The sequence below is a fragment of the Bubalus bubalis genome, chromosome 13 (assembly GCF_019923935.1).
Source record: "Bubalus bubalis isolate 160015118507 breed Murrah chromosome 13, NDDB_SH_1, whole genome shotgun sequence".
NCBI lineage: Eukaryota > Metazoa > Chordata > Mammalia > Artiodactyla > Bovidae > Bubalus > Bubalus bubalis.
The window spans coordinates 64,012,594-64,031,057 of record NC_059169.1 but is presented as its reverse complement, the minus strand read 5'-3'; the positions used below and the strand labels follow the sequence as shown (position 1 = coordinate 64,031,057).

Sequence of the window (18,464 nt, the reverse complement as noted above, 5' to 3'; positions counted from 1 at the left end):
GTCAGTTTCATTATTCAGAAAATTTTCATATTGGCGCTTTATTACCAAATAAAGTTTGGTAATTACAACACTGTAAATTCTACTTTATCTAGGACCAAGAATAGTAATTTCATAATGACTTTAATTTTTAAAGCAACAGCTTCAAATCATTCCTGCTACCCCTCTGGGTGCCATTAAAAACTAATTAGCAACCCCCTGTTATTGGCTGGGTTTTGGAGAGCTAAATTAAATTTGAAGATGAGATATAAAAGAGGAAAAGGCTTAATAGTTCAGAACACAGTTTGTGGGAAAGCTTAATCCGATTGTCAGTAATATGCTTAGTCAAGTGACAGTAGCGAAGTACCACTTAGCCTTTGTGGATTCTCTCCGGGTGACCAGTCTAACAAGCCTGGACTGTGCCTGCAAAACTCAGCACTGGGACTCCTCAACTGAGCCACTGGATGTGTGTGTGTGTGTGTGTGTGTGTGTGTGTGTGAGTCACTCAGTCGTGTCTGATACTTTCCAACCCCATGGACTATAGCCCACCAAGCTCCTCTGTCATGGAATTCTCCAGGCAAGAATACTGGAGTCGCTGTTCCCTTCTCCACCACTGTATCATACCCCTGCATTTAGTCTGACCGAGAATGGCTGTGAGACCAGGTCTGGAAGCATCTCAGAAGAGAAGGCTAGCCCCACGTTTGACCTGAAAAGCTCCCATGACACCCCCCTGAGGAATTTAGTTTGTCAAACCCTGAGAGTCCATCAGGGGGCCCAGGGTGGCCCGATGCCATTGGATAAATAAGGTCTGTGTTCCAGAAAACAGTGAAGTGAGTGAACAGTAAAACCATTCTTAAGGGTGAAATTTCATAAGTACCAATAACGGGACTTTAGACTTCGAGCTGCAGAAGTGAACACGTGCACACTGCCTGTGTGTCCAGAGGAAGGAAGGCCTTGTGCAGGGGCAGCCCGTGGGCCGGCACTGAGAGATCAGCGGGAGCCAGAAAGACAGAGGGCGTGGAGGGGACTCTGGGATGGGCTTGGAGTGTGGACTCGGGGGAGGCTTCAGTCTGTCTGGGTGACCAGGGAAGACCCATGCTACGTGGAGCATAAAGGCAGCTGCTCCAGGTGAGACAGGAGATGAAGTTAAGCAAGTTGAAGTGAAGGCTGGGGGCAGAGCAGGGAGAACCATGGGAACAGAACGCTGATTTCATACGAGTGAAAGATAGGAAACATTGACCCGTGGTGTGGGAGGTGACGATTGTACACGAGGTCTTTGGATAGAGAGCCTGAGACGGCCCAGAAAGCCGTGGCAGAGGCAACAGGTCCTTAGAGGACCTGTTGACTGCTTTGTTGAAGGCGGAGAAGAAGGAATGAGATTACAGGCTGTCTTGAGTTTAGACGACGAGGACAATGGTGGAGTCTTGGCAGGGTCACCTCCTACGGCCCTACACATGGTCGGGGTGCTGTCCACGTGGACTGCAGTGCAAACCCCATCTCCCCCGGTGGCACGGGAACAACCTGCAAAGCTGCACAACCTCGCCTTTGAGAGACAGAACACTGGGAGAGACAGTGTTCGTTTTGAAAAAAAAAAAGTATCTTCTTAGTTCAGGAACTGCTGAGGCTGAGAGTCAGAGGAAGATACCCCTTCCCCCGAGCGGGGGTGGTACAGGGTCACAGAGGGCCAGGTTAGGGAGTGGGATTTGAAAATGGTCAGCCTACAGGTGCTCTAGGTTGTGTTTGCTATTAAAAAAAAAAAAAATTAAATCTCTTAGCCCTTTAGGTAACAGATGAACACAGTCAGCCTCTGGCAGGGGGAGCTCGGCTCTTTGGGGCCTCGTGTGCAAAAAGGGTGCACACATTGTCAGTAAATCAGACCCAACTTCTCTGAAAGGGCTTCAAATAAATGGATCTAAAATTGGAGCCTGAAATCTTTGCTTCACCAAATAACAATAAATTAGCCCAAAACAGTGGAAACAAAAGTTCGGATGAGTAATGGACCTAGAAAACTCTTTGAAATGTCTCCGTCTTCCTCCCTCTCTTTCATCTCTGGGGTGACAGTTTCTGGTCCTTTTCTCTGCTCCTTACAAGGAGGCACATTATTGAAAAAGAAGACGTGACGCCCACTCCAAGAGACCTAAATCTAGAGAATGACGAGAACTGCGTGTGTGTGAGGTTCACAGGGCCGCAGAACGTTTTGTTCAGGGCGCAGTCTGTGGTATGTTTCTCGTTTCAGGAGACTTGGGATTATGAATCTGAACTTCTGCTGGCAGTTGGTGTAACACATGCCACCAGGATAGCCGGTGCCCCAAGGTCTCTGCCCTGGAGACCCAGCTCCGCTTCCCCACCCCGAGTTGAGAGTTTAATGGCAGAGTCCTCTCCTCCTTCCTTTGCTCTCTGGAGGAAATATCACTGGCTCTCGCAGTGGGGGCAGAAACCACCATAGGGTTCCTGGGCCTTTGAGAGGGCGGTGACAGGGAAAGCTCTTGGAACCCAGAAACCCCGCGCACATAGCGTGTCGGGCGCCTCTCCAGGCTGGGCCCCACTGGACCATCTGTTAATCCACTTTTTCTCCTGCTGTTCTCTCTCAGGGAGGAGACCTCTTCGATGCCATCACCTCCACTAACAAATACACTGAGCGAGATGCCAGTGGGATGCTGTACAACCTGGCCAGCGCCATCAAATACCTGCACAGCCTCAACATCGTCCACCGTGACATCAAACCAGAGAATCTGCTGGTAAGAAGGGTTCCAACTTCAGGGTGTCCTGAGCTCCAAGCACTCATGCATGAGTGAATATGAACACTTCTTTTCCTTCTTTTTCATTTTCTTAAAGAACAAAACAAAAAACCCTTAAAGGCTAGTTTCCAGCTGGCCTTCAGTAACTAGCTGGAAACTGGTCTTCTAAGTTGATCTGTCAGGGTTAATGCACCATTAGGAGCACTTAACTTATTAGCAAATAAAAACCCGAGGCAGGGGGACAGGAAGAGAACTCAGGAAATCTAGGGCTGTGGTTAAGACCATGGACCAGGCCAACGCAGTCATAAGGAGCATTTACACTTGCATGACTTATCGATAGCACTTTGGTGTTAGAAAGCTTTTACTTGGAGAAAAAAACAAAGAAAATGGAAGGCCTTTTAAACTTAGTCTCCCAATTTACATCCCAATAATCTGATCTAAAAGCTAAAAGGATAAATTTCATTGTGAGTTTTCAAGACACCAGCCCCTCGGCATAAAAATGATCATAACGAAGACTGATTTTACAGATCAGAGACATTCTTACCACCACCCCCCATGCTTTCTTGATCCCATTGTTAAGGGGACGGTATTGAAAGAATTAAGGGGACAGAGACTGGGCATCAGGGAGCTGTCACTAGTGAATATGGGAGTAATATAAATTTTGTTGGCTATTCAGGGTGGAATTTTAATGAAATATATTCAATTTCTCCCCATCTCCAGATGCTAATTGTTCTTTTACTTTCATTATCCAACCCAAAGAGTCATGCATTACTTGACTATTAGTTTGTCCATCTCTTCGGAAATCTGGGAAATGAGGGTTCTCTTTCTAAAGCAGTGTTTCTCCAAGGGTGGTCCAGAGACGCCCTGCATCAGAATTACTCCCAGATGCTGGTTAAAAATGTAAATTTCTGAACTTCCCTGCAGCCCCACCAAATCAAAATCTGGTGACTGGTGACAGGGTGCAGGTCTGCATTGCCACCAGCTCCCCCACGTGATCTCAGTGAACTTTCAAGTTTAAAAGCAGATGAACAGGAACTTCCCTGGCAGTCCAGTGGCTAAGACTCCAAGCTCCCAGTGCAGAGGGCCCAGGTTCAACCCCTGGTCAGGGAACTGGATCCCACATGCCACAAAGACCCAGTGCAGCCAGATAAATAAATATTTTTAAAAAATACAATAAAAACAGATGAACAACCCAATTCCCATTCCCAGTAACGACTGCTAAGATCTGCTGCTATGGAGAATCACCTGTGTGCTCATCCTGTGCTAAGACTTTACACTCAGTATCTCATTTCATCTTCACAACAGCCATGTGGGGTAAAGTCTATTCCTGTCCCATTTCACAGGTGAACATACTGGGTGCCTAGAAGTTGAAAGACCCACTCAAGGCCATCATCACTCTTAAGTAGAGGAGTCAAGGTCACAACCTCGCTCTGCTCCACTCCACACCTCAGACTTTTGACCACTAGACTATGTAAAGTGTGAACTGGGGAGAGAGCTTTACTGCTTGCTTGCCCTATGCCAGGAACTGTGCCAGGGAACAGGAAGACGCATACCTCCATGGAGGGACATTCAAGTAGGAAAAATAGGCGTTTAAAAAATGCGTACACAGAGACTTCCACGTGGTCCAGTGGCTAAGACTCTGAGCTCCCAGTGCAGGTGGCCTAAGATTCAGTCTTTGGTCGAGGAACTAGATCCCACATGCTGTAACTAAGACCCCATAGCCAAATAAAAATAAGTATTAAAAAGAAAAGAAAGAAATACATATACAAGCAGTTAATTACAATTAGGTTAGTGATCTTGGCGCTGCTGGCTAATGAAGGTGGCAGAGGTCAGATGATGGAGTTCTGACTTAATTGGCCCTCAAATTCCACATCTCCACAGTAGCCTAAACATTCTCTTCTGCATAGCTGCCTCCATAAATGGCAGCAATTTCCCCTCGTCTGCACTCATTCTTCCTGTGTCCTGACTTATGTAGGATTGTCTCACGGGAACGGACTTACAACTGAGCCTTTGTTTAAAAATTTCTCTAAGCTCCGAAAATTCAGTGATGGAAAATTAAAGTCTCATTTTCCTTTCCGCTTTTGCAGTTCAGTCTTGTGCACCCATTGTTCACCTGCTTCTCACCAGAGCACTGTTTCTATAAATGACATAAATGGTTACAGAGCAGTGTGCATTTACTAAAATGACAATTTGCAGGATACTTTGAAAGTACTGTGTGTGTTTGAACATATTTTACTTTAAATTACCCAAAAAAGAAAAAAAAATTCTCTCCCTTTTCCCTTTCTTTTCTAATTTAAGAATGAGAAAAATATGTATGAAATTAGAAAAAATATATATATATAAACACACAATTGCAGTCATTCATAATTCAGGTTTAAAATATATATATATATATGAAAAACTAAAGGAATTCTGCTTCTCCAGTATAGTCATTTCTTTCTATAGGAGAGTAGTAAGGATTGGCAAGCTTTGCAGGGATAAAGCTACTATGGGATAAACTAGGTAGAAGAATAGAATAATTTTAACAAAATTAGGATGACATTACTAATTGCCCTTGAGACTTCTATTAATTTCACATTCTATTGACCTTTCTGTGGAAATAAGAAGAATCATCATGGGAGACACAAAATCACATACTCAGGATTTATAGTCAGATGGACAAAAGTTCAAAACCAAGGGCTTTACTCTTACACTGGCTGATCCTCTGACCTTGAACAAGATACTTAACTCCTTTGGGTCTCCTTTAAGGGGACTATATGAAGATAAAGAGATACCATGTGACTATTCCCTTCTTTTTTTATTCCCCTTTTATTTGTAATAAAAATTAAATTATCCCTAAAAATGAAACTGTTTAAAACTGTAAGTTGTAACAATCATCTTTCATCATTTTTGACATTGCTTTTAAAGTGTCACTATTTACCCAGGCATGGATTTACCATCTAATGGAAAAATGTAGAGCCAGAGACTATTTTTGGAAAAATGCTATAATAAATTTAATGCAGAGAGTTTCAATCCATTTCTAACTACCAGAAACTTAAAAAAAACGGCCCTGCTGCACACTTTGCATTACTATTTTATGAAGAGATCTTAAAAAAAAAAACCCTAAATTGTTAGACTGCTGATAAATTTTTGCTTCATAAGTGTTTAGTGTTTATAATAAGTAGCAAAGAATTATGTTTTACATTTGTAGGCATTTCAGCTATAGATTTCATTTTATATAGTATCATTGTATAAGCAAAAACTTTGAGAACTCTTTTATTTTTAATGCTTAAAGAGCCATATAAAAATATTGTAGTTTGGCCTTCAGATCTATATTGATCCTATGAATGATTTATTCAAGTCTGAGTACTTAAAGATCAAGGCATTTTAATGAAAAAAAAAACAAAAAAAAAACACGTGTACAGTGATGTTTCCAGTCATATTTTAGGTGAAAACTGGGAGCTGACCTAATAGAAATAGCTCTTATAATTTTATTATCACATTGTTACCAAGGCCTTATTTTATTAATTAGTATATTGTGTCAGTGAATTTATATGATTCTTTTGCTTTATCAGGCCTGGTCCTTAGATGCTGTGGATGAGTGACAGGTGGATGAGAGGGTGGATTAGACGAGAGAGTGAGTGAATGGCGACTCCACACTCGCGGTGCAGGGGCCCGGGGTTCCATCCCTGGTCAGGGAACTAAATCCCACTTGCCACAACTAAAGATCCCACATAACGCAACTAAGACACGATGCAGCCAAGCAAGTCTGGCAAGCCTTAGTCATTTCTCAATTCATCAGTTACATGAAGGACCCACGTTGGCTGCAGAATAAACCTTTCTGGAGGGAGGGGAGGAAGTACAGAGCTTCCCCAGCTGCATTTATGCATAAACCATTGTATGCATCACATGCGACGTGATAGTTTATGACAAAAAGGAATTTTTTGCTTTAAAACAAAACAGAAATGGCCTAAGATCAACCGCTTTCCATTTACATGAGCCACCGCTAGATGGCAAGCTTGTACCCTTGGCAGCAAAAAGCAGCCTGTTTCTTGCAGTGAGCTGGGACCGTCTTTTTTAAATGTATACACAGATGCCTTCTCCTTAGGAAAATTAAAGTCCTACTGGCAAAAATATAACTGACATAACTAGTTTTTTATTAGATTCCAGAAATAAACACAGCAATTTTCTTGAAATATAAAAAAAATTTCTGTTCAAAAATCTTTTTGCTTCCAAACTCCTAAATACTGTTTGGGAAAAAGCAGTTTCTCAGGGAAACTGCTTCTCTAGGTCAGAAAATTCCTTTTAGAAACTCTGTCAAGGTGTTTGGGCCTGTTCCTCGCTGTGCATCAAAGTGGCATGTACAGCTAATGCCCTGCATTTTCACAAAATGGGTTGAATCTAGGAATAAATTATCTTGTTTTTCCCTAGTGATAACCAGAGGTTGTGTTCCTGCTCGTCTTAGTTTCCAGTTCAGGTCAACACTGACTTTACCAAATAATGGATTTCCTTCTGTCTTAATCCTCAAGTAAACTCATTTTGTGGTCCGATAGCTCACTCCACTGGTGGATAAGGCCAGTGCCACAGATGGACAGTAGAGGTCATAAACAAAGACAGTTGAATAGATCTGCAAGATGAACTTGAGCCACCAGAATGTGGATGAACAGACTGGGGATCACCCTAAGGAAGGGAGCCGTGGATCTCACAGGAGTCTGTCACTGGCCCCACCCTTATCACCATTACCAGTGAGTTGACATGAAGATGTATTCTATATAGTAAATAACAGAACTGAGATCTGCAACTATCTTTGGCTCCGTAAAGGTTCCAGACCAGTAAGATGGAATTTAACAAGAGTTAAAAACATAAGTCCCTATGGACTAGGTCTGTTTTGGTGTGGTTGTTTTAATGACCATTGTGGAAAAACAGTAATGGGAAAATTTGGGCTCAAGGCTGTTCATTGACCATAACAAGTTCATTATGAGAGTCAGTGTGACGTGACTGCCAAAAATACCAATGTGCCCTTAGACGCTTTCCCTGAAAGAGCATCGCTCTCACGAGAGTCCTCTGTCCTGCTCGTGCCACGCGAGCTCAGTGGGGCGGGACCCAGACACATGGAGAGAGCGCAGCAGAGTGGCCCAGCAGAGGCTGCCGGACGGGAGATGGGAGAGCTTTTCTGTGCTGCATATGAGACACTGAACTCAAACTAAGGAGAAGACGTTAATGACAGACTTGAGGTTGATGTAAGGAAAAACTTTCTAACAATTACACCTGTTTGAAAAGTCAGTAGCTTTTAATCACTGAAGTCCCCCAGAAGAAATGGAATGCTTGTTTTTCCAGGTGGCCCTAGTGGTAAAAAATGTGCCTGCCAGTGCAGGAGATGCCAGGGGTGTGAGTTTGATCCCTGGAGCAGGAAATGGCAACCCACTCCAGGATTCTTGCCTGGAACATCCAATGGACAGAGGAGCCTGGCAGGCTATAGTCCATAGGGCCGCAAAGAGTCAGACACGACTGAGTGACTGAAAACGTTAGGAAAGAAAAAAAGTCCTTCTATCTGCATTTGGATAAGAAAAAGAACATTTTCCCCAAACATGATTTACTACAGTAATATGCCAGTTATTATACCAAGCATTTACTGAGGGCCCTTCTCCAAGGGAAAAGCTACCCAGTCCAGTATTCTGGCCTAGAGAATTCCAGGGACTGTAGCGTCCACGGGGTCGCAAAGAGTCAGACACTACTGAGTGACTTTCACTTTCACTTCTGCAAGGACCTGTGATTCCACCAGGGGGAAGAAGACAGGAAGTAGAAGTACAGTGTCTCCGGGAGGGTCAGCATCTGTCTGCTCCACTGCCCATCCCTCTGTCACTGTGGTGTAGAATACCATCATTCACTTCATTTTAAAGGGCTTCGCTGGTGCCTCCATGGTAAAGAAACCGCCTGCCAGTGCAGGAGATGCAGGTTCGATCCCTGACCCAGGAAGATCCCACATGCCGCAGAATAACTAAGCCCGAGCACCACAGCTGTTGAGCCTGTGCTCTAAACCCTGGGAGCCTCAATTTCTAAACCCTTGTGCCGCAGCTACTGAAGCCCGTGTGCCCTAGAGCCTGTGCTCCACAACAAGAGAAGCCGCTGTGATGAGAAGCCCGCATGCCACAACTAGAGAGTAAGCCCCTGCTCGCCACAGCTAGAGAAAAGCCCACGCAGCAACAAAGACCCAACACAGCTATAAATAAATAAGCCAATAAAATTATTTTTAAAATGACATGGTCTTATTGGACTAGCAAAGATTAATAATAAATAATAATAATATGCAGGGTTGGCAAACTTAGTAGGATACCAGTCATCTCATATGACTCGGTACAAGATTAACTTGATGGAACTCTTCTGAAAAGTAGTTTGGTAATACGTAACTACAGACTTAAATAATATGAACTCTGTGATCAAGTAATTCTACTTTTAGAAATGTGACCTAAAGAAAAAAAAATAGCAGATATGTATACATACAAAGGGATGGTCATCTCAGTGTTTTTTAGCATGGAAAGGAAAAATGTATATATAGAAATAGGTCAGGGCAATGATTTTTAAAAATATTGGCAGGCTACACATGTATGCTTATTCACTGGGGCACACATTCAGGGTATGCAGTCCAGTGAGAAAAAGAACAGGAAAGAGAGAGAGAAAGCTTTGGAAGTTCATAGGCCCAAATGTTTAACAATGGTTATTTCTAGGTGTCAAGATTGCGATCGAGTGTAATTCTTTTCTCTCTGTAATGTTATCTGTCTTTTCCAGTTTTCCTACAATGACATATTGGATAGTACTTGTGTGACAAAAATGTAACAGTTTTTAAAAACTGCAGTGACGCTGAATTCCCAGCTATAACAGAATTCTGGGATGTACACTCACTATAGAGTCAGGAATGTGCATTTTTGCTGTATCTCACTGCAGCTGCATAGAACTCCTTTCTAGATAGTTTCATGACTGATTTAAAGAACGGATGAGAGTCAGGTTTCCTGGAATTTCCATTCACTTCTCCATCTTCACATACATCTCTAGGGTAAGACTTTGAAAAGCTATTTTATTTTTTGTTCTTACATTGCCGCGCCTCTTCTGACTTCTGTACACCTTTTTTTATTTTTATTATTTCACATAATTTTTGTTTCATAAAGATTTTACATGGGGGTATAAAATGAATTTGTTTTTTTTAAGAATTAAGTTTTTTTAGCAGGCTTAATTCTAAAGTATGTGGAGCATAAAATACATTTTGCTAAGTAATTCCCTGCATAAATGTTGTTATACTTCACTTCTTAAAGGTTTAAATTTAATCCACTGTTTTTAGAAAGTGTCATAAAGGCCAAATTCTGTGGCTAGAAGAAAAATAAATGTCTTTTTTAAAGGATACCATATTTGTTAAAAAGTAAATTCACTTTTTTGTCATAGCTTTGTCAATTTCATGCTAGTTTTGTTAAATTCTCTCTGGTGAAGTAATTTTTAGTACCTATTGAGCTCCTCTGTGAAGAAATTTCAGTGGTTCCGGACAGTTCATTAGCCAATATTTCAACAGGGTTATCCTTGAATTCATATTATCATTGACAATTATGTTTGTTCCAACACATCTGTTATATTAGTCAGCTTTTAGTTCTCTATTATGGGAATCTCAGAAACCATTTAACTGGGTTCAGGTTATCTGTGAATTTTCATATTATTTTATGGCCGCCGGCTGCATTTTATGACTCTGTATTAAATCTTTTAGTTTTTCAAATGGTCTCAGTTTCTCATCCAAGCGAGATCAGACATATGCCCCAAATCTTCTGTTCAGCAAGTTACGACTACTGCGAAACCCCAAATAAATGAAAAAGAAACAAAAAACTCTCCTTTAAAAAAAGAAAATCCTGTGTAAATAGCAGAATACCAAAAACCTACGTACCTGACCTTTCACTAGGTCTATTCTTGGTAGGACATGCCTTCAACTTTTAATTGGAACCTTTTTCATAATTGTTGCCATTTAACACATTTAGCCTGTCAAATCATGGGATGTCTTTATAGCCATATAATAAACCCTAGAGAACAACTTTTCTGACTGTAGCCATCTGCAATGATCACAAGAGTAGCTTACAAAACACTGACAGTCTTTATGGTAATAGGATACATATGGCAGCCCACAATTATGTGTGGCTGCATTCAATTAGTGTTGTGCAATTACACAGTTTTACTGCTTAGTTAAAACAGTGAAAGCACTACATACTGGGTAATTTGCACTAATCCCCATCTCTTTAATAGCCCCTCGGTGTTTAAAATGTGGGGGAACATCTATAGTATTTAAAGGGCCTGGATGAACATTAAATTATATCTCTTGTTGTGAATACTCTTTGATTGACAGTTAATGCACCCCCACCTCATGTGTGGGGCATGTTTTATGGAGACTTTAAAATACAGTTACAGCAAAAAGTTCTTCAACCAGAACCCCACTTGCTGGGTCAGGCTGCCCAAACTTATACTTGCAGGCTGTTAAGGTTCTTTCTGAAAGAAGGTCAGGATGAGGAGACAAGCTAAGGAACTCGATTCCGAGAGTGGGAGACGCCATGGACACCGTGTTTTCGACGTGAACATGTTAGAAGCTTTTCCGATTCCTAACGTTTAATTAAAAACTTAGTTCAAAGTGAATTTATAGCTGCCATTTGGTGAAATACTTTCTGGAGATGGTTTTTTGAAGATTGTGTGTGTGTGAGCACACACACACATTTGAAACACATGCATTTCACAATCGGTGATTTTTAACAAAAGTTTTGACTACATTTTAAAATGGCCTCACTCCTGCCCTGCTGTAAACGGCGGGGGCAGAGGTGAGGAGAGTCCAGCTCAGGCGGCAGCAGGAGCTCTCGGGAGCCCAGCTGTGAGATGCCCGTTGGGATGGGTTGGCCAAAAAGTTTGTTCGGGTTTGCTGTATGCTCCTACGGAAAAACACAATTTTTTGGCCAATCCAATAGCACTTAGGGAGGGCGCTCTCCCACGGGAGGAAGGGAGACACGACAATATATTCTTCTATATCCTTCTCCCCAAGTGTTGACAGAGAAAAACCCAAAGCAACCTTGTTTCCTGCCCTGCCTGATGGTAAGTAAGTTAAACAGAATTCCAAACGAGAGGCCTGGACATTTATTCACCTGCAAAAACATTTTGCTGAAGCATTTCAAATGTACTTGGGTCCAGAAATGTTTTCAATTACGTGGATTAGGCCTTTGTTTCTTAGCTCTTATTGCCTCTCCTAAACATCACTTTAATTTCTTTATGTGTTCATGAAAATTCTACTGTATGGTTTTCAAAGTTAAAAAGAGAGAGAGAGAAGCATAGTAGTGATTAAAGAGAGATGAAAACATGAAAATGATCGATTCTGTGTATTTCATTTAAATGATGCTGGTTTACTTTTATTTTTATCATTAAATAATCTTCATTTTCTTTATTTTAGGTAAGTCTTTAGTGGTTTTTGCTTAGTTATTGAAGCTTTGAACTTTAATTGCTTAGCTATATTAAATATAATTGGCATATGGCTGTAAGATGGAATTCCTATTAAAATGTAGATGCTTAAAAAAACCCTTTGGTACATGGAGGAAAATTACATGGTCATATTCAGAACTAACATGTTACTTACAACTGCATCTGCCAACATCTGCCTTTGTCCAACTTTTGAATAGAGTTGGGTGATTATGGATAGTATGTTTAGAAACAAGCCACAAAATCTCTGTGTAAATGGAGTTATGTGATTTGAAATCTGCACAGCCTCACAAAACAGGCACCATGAATGTTTGGACCTAACAGAACATCAAAGCAAGAGGTTATTTTGCATTTCGAAGAGATTGTTGGTAACAAAATGGAATTAGGGAAGTAAACAATTCTGCTGTGTCTGGGAATTAAACTAGATGATCTACTAGGTGTTTCCAGCTCAGATTTCTTTTCATGAAAAACATTTGCTTGTCATTTGGACGACCTGAATGGCTGACATGCTAAGACTACAATTTAGGGATTTCTTTTGCCTGAGAGCATTTAAGTCAGGGAGGATATTATGTTTTGCATCTCTGATACTTCAGAGTCCATGATTCAAACTTGCTGATGCCGACCAGGGCTGGATGGCTGCTTCGTTAAAGTAGGGAAGACGGTGTCCATCTCAGAGGACCACTGGGCAAAGCCACATCCTTGCGGGAGATACAGCTGTCCTTGCCCTAACAGCCCAAGTGCAGGTGGCCCCCCAAGCCTCTGGATACCTGCCTAAGGGCAGCCCTCACTTGATTGTGGCTGAGCCCTCAGGGAGAGGACTCTGTGTTCCGAGTATGGAGAAAATGTGAACAAACATTTTCTGCCCAGAAAAGACAGTCTCTCCAGAGAGGAGGCTCTGGCTGCCTTTTTTTCTGCCAGAACAGTTAGATCCAAATGATCATTGCTGATACTGCAGCTTAGCTGGCCAAACATCTGCACTTGATGCTGCAGTGAAATGAGAAGTGAATCTATTTTTTCCAAAGGAGGGCAGATGCGGTGTGTGAACGGTAGCCATGCTCCTGATGTGTGGAGATGTGCCTTGCTGTGCACGAGGTTCATACCGCTGTAGCAAGTACAGATGATCATAGAGCAATAACAGGGGCACATGCAGGCCTCAGTGGGCTGGAAGAATTATTTTGATGTACGTGGAGAACTTCACCATTTCCTTGAGGCATCTCCTGGAGACTGCCTTCGCTGGGAATACTAGCCTTTTACTGTCGCTCTCTTTTCTGTATCTTATTGACTCCAGTGGAGGGCTCTGAATTAGAATTCTGAATGCCCTTTGATACTTTCTTTAAAATAACAGATGTTGTTTGGTATACTGTTTAGAACAGATCCATTTTGTTTGATTGTGGGCTAGAATTAAAGCAGTTAAATACTTGCCTGTGGTCACATGCATCCTTTTCTTGATTGGTTGGGTGAAAGATTAGAGAAAGAATATAATACAGTGAAAGACTTATTACTGCCTTAATAAGGAAAACTGGACAGAATGCTGACTCTGCACCTGATAAATCTTTCCAAATTGCCACAGGTGAAATGAAATGTTAATGCCCCTTTCAATTATTAATAAAAAATATAAATAGATCTTGTTGGAAATATGGGGCACTGAAAATAAAGTGTTTTAATAGATGTGTAGTTTTTTTGTTCCATTTACTAAAGAACTGCATCTTTAAAGCTTCTGATACATTAAAATGAAGACATTTTCATAAACTGAATATTTTGCACTAAACACAAAATCTATATTTTTTTGTTTTTTAGCAAAAAATCTATATTTCTATATTTCATTGTGTTATGCAAATCAATTTGAATTGCAGCAAACATCAAATATAGATAATCAAAAGAAAAGAAAATCTCCTATAATCTTACCACTCAGACACACCAATATAATGTCCTTCCAGACATTTTTCTTAGTACATATTTTTTTCTTCAATAGACATTTTATGCAACCAGTCAGAAGTCTGTCCTCACTTCCCAAATCTAACTTATTTCAATAAATGTAAACTCACATCACCATTCTAACAGTCCTGTAGCCTCCCATTGTATGAACATGCCGTAATTTAATGAACTTTCATTTCCTGGGTGTTTGCCATGTTCTTAATTCTGTAGTATTATAAAGATGTTCTTGTATGTATACCCCTGCATAGTTGCCTGAGTTTTTATTTTATGAAAAATAAATGTTAAGAAATAAATCAACTGAAATCGCAATTATTAATAGTCAGCGGACCAGAAGGGGGAGCGCTCATGTCCTATGACCATAATTGAGCCCAACAGGAAGAAGAGAGACTCCTCTTCTTTCCTGGCAAGGACTCAGCCAATGAAAAGCCATGGACTGTTTGTTTCCATAGTCCTCCCACTTCCTGTTCCTCTCTGTAAATGTATTTCCTTCCCTTGCCATGTGGGGACTTGGAGGTAACTTGTCGTGGGTTCAGTTCAGTTCAGTTCAGTCGCTCAGTCGTGTCCGACTCTTTGCGACCCCATGAATCGCAGCACGCCAGGCCTCCCTGTCCATCACAAACTCCCGGAGTTCACTCAGATTCACGTCCATTGAGTCAGTGATGCCATCCAGCCATCTCATCCTCTGTCGTCCCCTTCTCCTCCTACCCCCAATCCCTCCCAGCATCAGAGTCTTTTCCAATGAGTCAACTCTTTGCATGAGGTGGCCAAAGTACTGGAGTTTCAGCTTTAGCATCATTCCTTCCAAATAAATTCCAGGGCTGATCTCCTTCAGGATGGACTGGTTGGATCTCCTTGCAGTCCAAGGGACTCTCAAGAGTCTTCTCCAACACCACAGTTCAAAAGCATCAATTCTTTGGCACTCAGCTTTCTTCACAGTCCAACTCTCACATCCATACATGACCACAGGAAAAACCATATCCTTGACTAGATGGACCTTTGTTGGCAAAGTAATGTCTCTGCTTTTGAATATGCTATCTAGGTTGGTCATAACTTTTCTTCCAAGGAGTAAGCGTCTTTTAATTTCATGGCTGCAGGTGGGTACAGACTTCAAATTGTAATTCTCTGCTGATCCTGAATAAATCCATGTTTGCTAGAGAAATACCTGGCAGTCTGTTTGTTTTAGGTCAACATATATTAGACTTACACCACAATGTCCTTATTTTTTAAGGCATTTTCACTTTTACTTTTTATTTTAGGTGTATGAACACCAAGATGGCAGCAAGTCGCTGAAGCTGGGTGACTTTGGACTGGCCACCATTGTAGATGGCCCCCTGTACACCGTGTGTGGTACCCCGACATACGTGGCTCCCGAAATCATTGCAGAGACTGGGTAAATGCTTTTCATGTATTTATTGCAGTGATGTGCTTGCAACATAGTCTGCTTTGAGAATAGATGACATAGTGCTGTGTTCCATCCAGACAGAACTAGCTATCAGCTATTTTTCACTTTTTTTTTTTTAACTTGAGAAGTAAAAGCCATTTTTTCTGTTTTCCCAATCAAGTTGCCAATTACTGCAGTCTTGCTTAAGCCTTCCTTTTGGCCTTTATTAAAGGTAGAACAGCCATTATTAACCCCTTAGTAAAAAATATTCAAATTAACAGAGAAACATAGAATGGTAATTAACTAGCTTTGGGAGATAAAAGAAACAGACATTGCTGTGTGGGGTGAGTACAGTCCCTTTGGTTACTTCTCCTAAGCTCTCCTTATTCTCCAGTTCCAGTCCTACTTTGGTCCATTTAGCAGCTCATGGACTATCTGTGCAGCACAAACACCCTCAGGCATCAGAAGGCTGCTGGGAGTTGGCTTGTTTCTGAGTGCAGCCAACACAGATTAAAGAAAATCTCTAGAATCAGGGGAGATAGTAGGGTGGCCTAATGCTTACTAGCGACCTAGTACCATATGCCAGGTGCTAAACTCCTGTATTTAGTTCTTACTCTTCCAGTAGATGATATAATCCCCATTTTGCATATAAAAAAACTCAGTCTCTGATGACTGATATAAGCTCATGACAGTAGCTGAGTCAGCATTAGAACTCCAGGTCTAGGTGGGCAAACGGCTCTTTCAGTAAGCCCCATTTCTTGCCGAGGATTACTGGCAGTGTTCTGAATGCTGGTCCTTAAACAGAAGTATGGGGAAGGGTGGGAGAGCAAGAAGAGACAGCCCTGCCACTTCTTCTCATGAGTGGCACCAGCCCACACCTAGCACTGTACATATTATCTTCCCCTGTGACGGCTGGAGGTCGTTTTTCTACTTGTACTGTAGATGCATAGACCAGAAAGGCAGAAATACAGAACAGATGAGAAGAGAAATCCCCAACGCAGGGTAATGAGGACTTTCTTATTCACCAGATTTGATTGGGAGCCATGTCTGTGGCCACGCCTGACCTCCTCCGAGGCACCACCTCAGGCGATGCCCCGGTGGGTTCTCTGATGGCCCACTGGGGAGGAGAGGTGTGGGGCAGAAGAATCTGGTTGGGTCCTGAAGACGTTGGTTGGAACTCAGCTGTGCCACTAATTGTGTGATCTTGAGCCAAATTATTTACCCCTCTGAACTTAGGTTTTCTTTCTTATAAAGCAGGCAATCATACTTGTCCTGTACAAGTTACAGAGTTACTGGGAAAACAAAATCAGATAATGTATGCCAGTGCTTTATAGATTAGAGAATGTCTTATGTGTAATTACTATTTCTAAAATTTGGGAGCTAAATTGTCTCACGGGTCTGTCTCTGTCTTAAATCTTATATAACTAGACATAGAGAATGGACTTACAGACCCAAGGGGATAAGGGGAGGGTGGGACGAAATGGGAGATTAGAATTGACATATTAATATATACAGTGCTGCTGCTGCTGCTGCTAAGGCGCTTCAGTCGTGTCCGACTCTGCGACCCCATAGACGGCAGCCCACCAGGCTCCCCTGTCCCTGGGATTCTCCAGGCAAGAACACTGGAGTGGGGTGCCATTTCCTTCTCCAATGCATGAAAGTGAAAAGTGAAAGTGAAGTCGCTCAGTCGTGTCCGACTCTTAGCAACCCCATGGACTGCAGCCTACCAGGCTCCTCTGTCCATGGGATTTTCCAGGCAAGAGTACTGGAGTGGGGTGCCATTGCCTTCTCCGAATATATACACTACCATGTGTAAAACGGGTTAATAGTGGGAAACGGCCGTATAGCAAGGGAGCTCAGCTCAGTGCTCTGCGATGACCTAGATGTGGGATGGAGGCAAGGTGGGAGAGAGGTCCAAGAGGGAGGGAATATATGCATGCATACAACCAACTCACTTAATTGTATAGCAGAAACTAACACAACATTGTAAAGCAATTATACTCTTCATAAAAAATAATAATCAAAAACACAAACTTGATATGACTATAATAGGCATTGTTACTGAAACCGTTCACTTACTGATATTTAGACATGACCCTAGCGTTACTTTGATTTTTAATCATGTGCCTTAAATTGTCTCTTTTTTAATTATTATTCTTTTCTTGAATTTTGTTTAGCCAGTGGGTTGTAGTTTAGTGTTAGTTGTGGCTTTTTTTAAATTTTTGCTTGGTTTGCTGTTTGGTTTATGATAGCAGAACTATCCATTTTGCCATGCTCCGTAATTTGTCCTGGCCCGACTTTGCTAACGGTGGCGTCACTTACCTTTTCAGATATGGCCTCAAGGTGGACATCTGGGCGGCTGGCGTCATTACTTACATCCTGCTGTGTGGTTTCCCTCCGTTCCGTGGGTATGGGCAGTGATCCTTCATTCAGCACCCACAAGGCGTTTGTCCATTCTCTGAATGATCCATTCAGCCTCTGTGCATAAAGGAGCCTGTAGCAGGAAAAGAACGGAACGCTGTGTTAAAGAACTTAACTTTACTACCTTTTGCTTAATAAGGACTTGTTATTTTTTCCATGTTGTGCACGCTAGTTTACATGCCTTCCATAAATCTTTCTCATATAATTTAAGAACTCATTATTTCTTAATTTGCCAAAACAGTTCCATACTGACATTTTGAATTGCTTAAAAACACAACGTTTTACACATTTACGGGGGAAGGAAGGCCTCCGATGCATAAGGATACCGTGAGTTGACATTTTCCTGTGTTTATTCCTTGTTATTGTCTTTCATCTAAACAGAAGCGGTGACGACCAGGAGGTGCTTTTTGATCAGATTTTGATGGGGCAAGTGGACTTCCCTTCTCCATACTGGGATAACGTTTCCGATTCTGCAAAGGTAGGTTTCGGCTTCCAGTGCCTTCCTCTTCCTTACAGTCTGTGTCTCTGTGGAGTTATTGATTCTGAATCAT

At 41.8% G+C, this 18,464-nt stretch overlaps 1 protein-coding gene across 3 annotated transcripts in view; it reads left to right on the top strand.

The window, feature by feature from the left end:
- The window catches only part of DCLK1 (doublecortin like kinase 1), a 348,678-nt gene that overhangs the window by 296,441 nt on the left and 33,773 nt on the right, over positions 1-18,464 (top strand). For all 3 annotated transcript variants that reach the window (XM_006057528.4, XM_006057526.4, XM_025262912.3), the window contains 4 exons: positions 2,568-2,714; positions 15,368-15,501; positions 17,823-17,900; positions 18,295-18,391. In XM_006057528.4, coding sequence (XP_006057590.1) covers positions 2,568-2,714; positions 15,368-15,501; positions 17,823-17,900; positions 18,295-18,391 — 456 coding nt within the window. The remainder of the gene's footprint in view (positions 1-2,567; positions 2,715-15,367; positions 15,502-17,822; positions 17,901-18,294; positions 18,392-18,464) is intronic.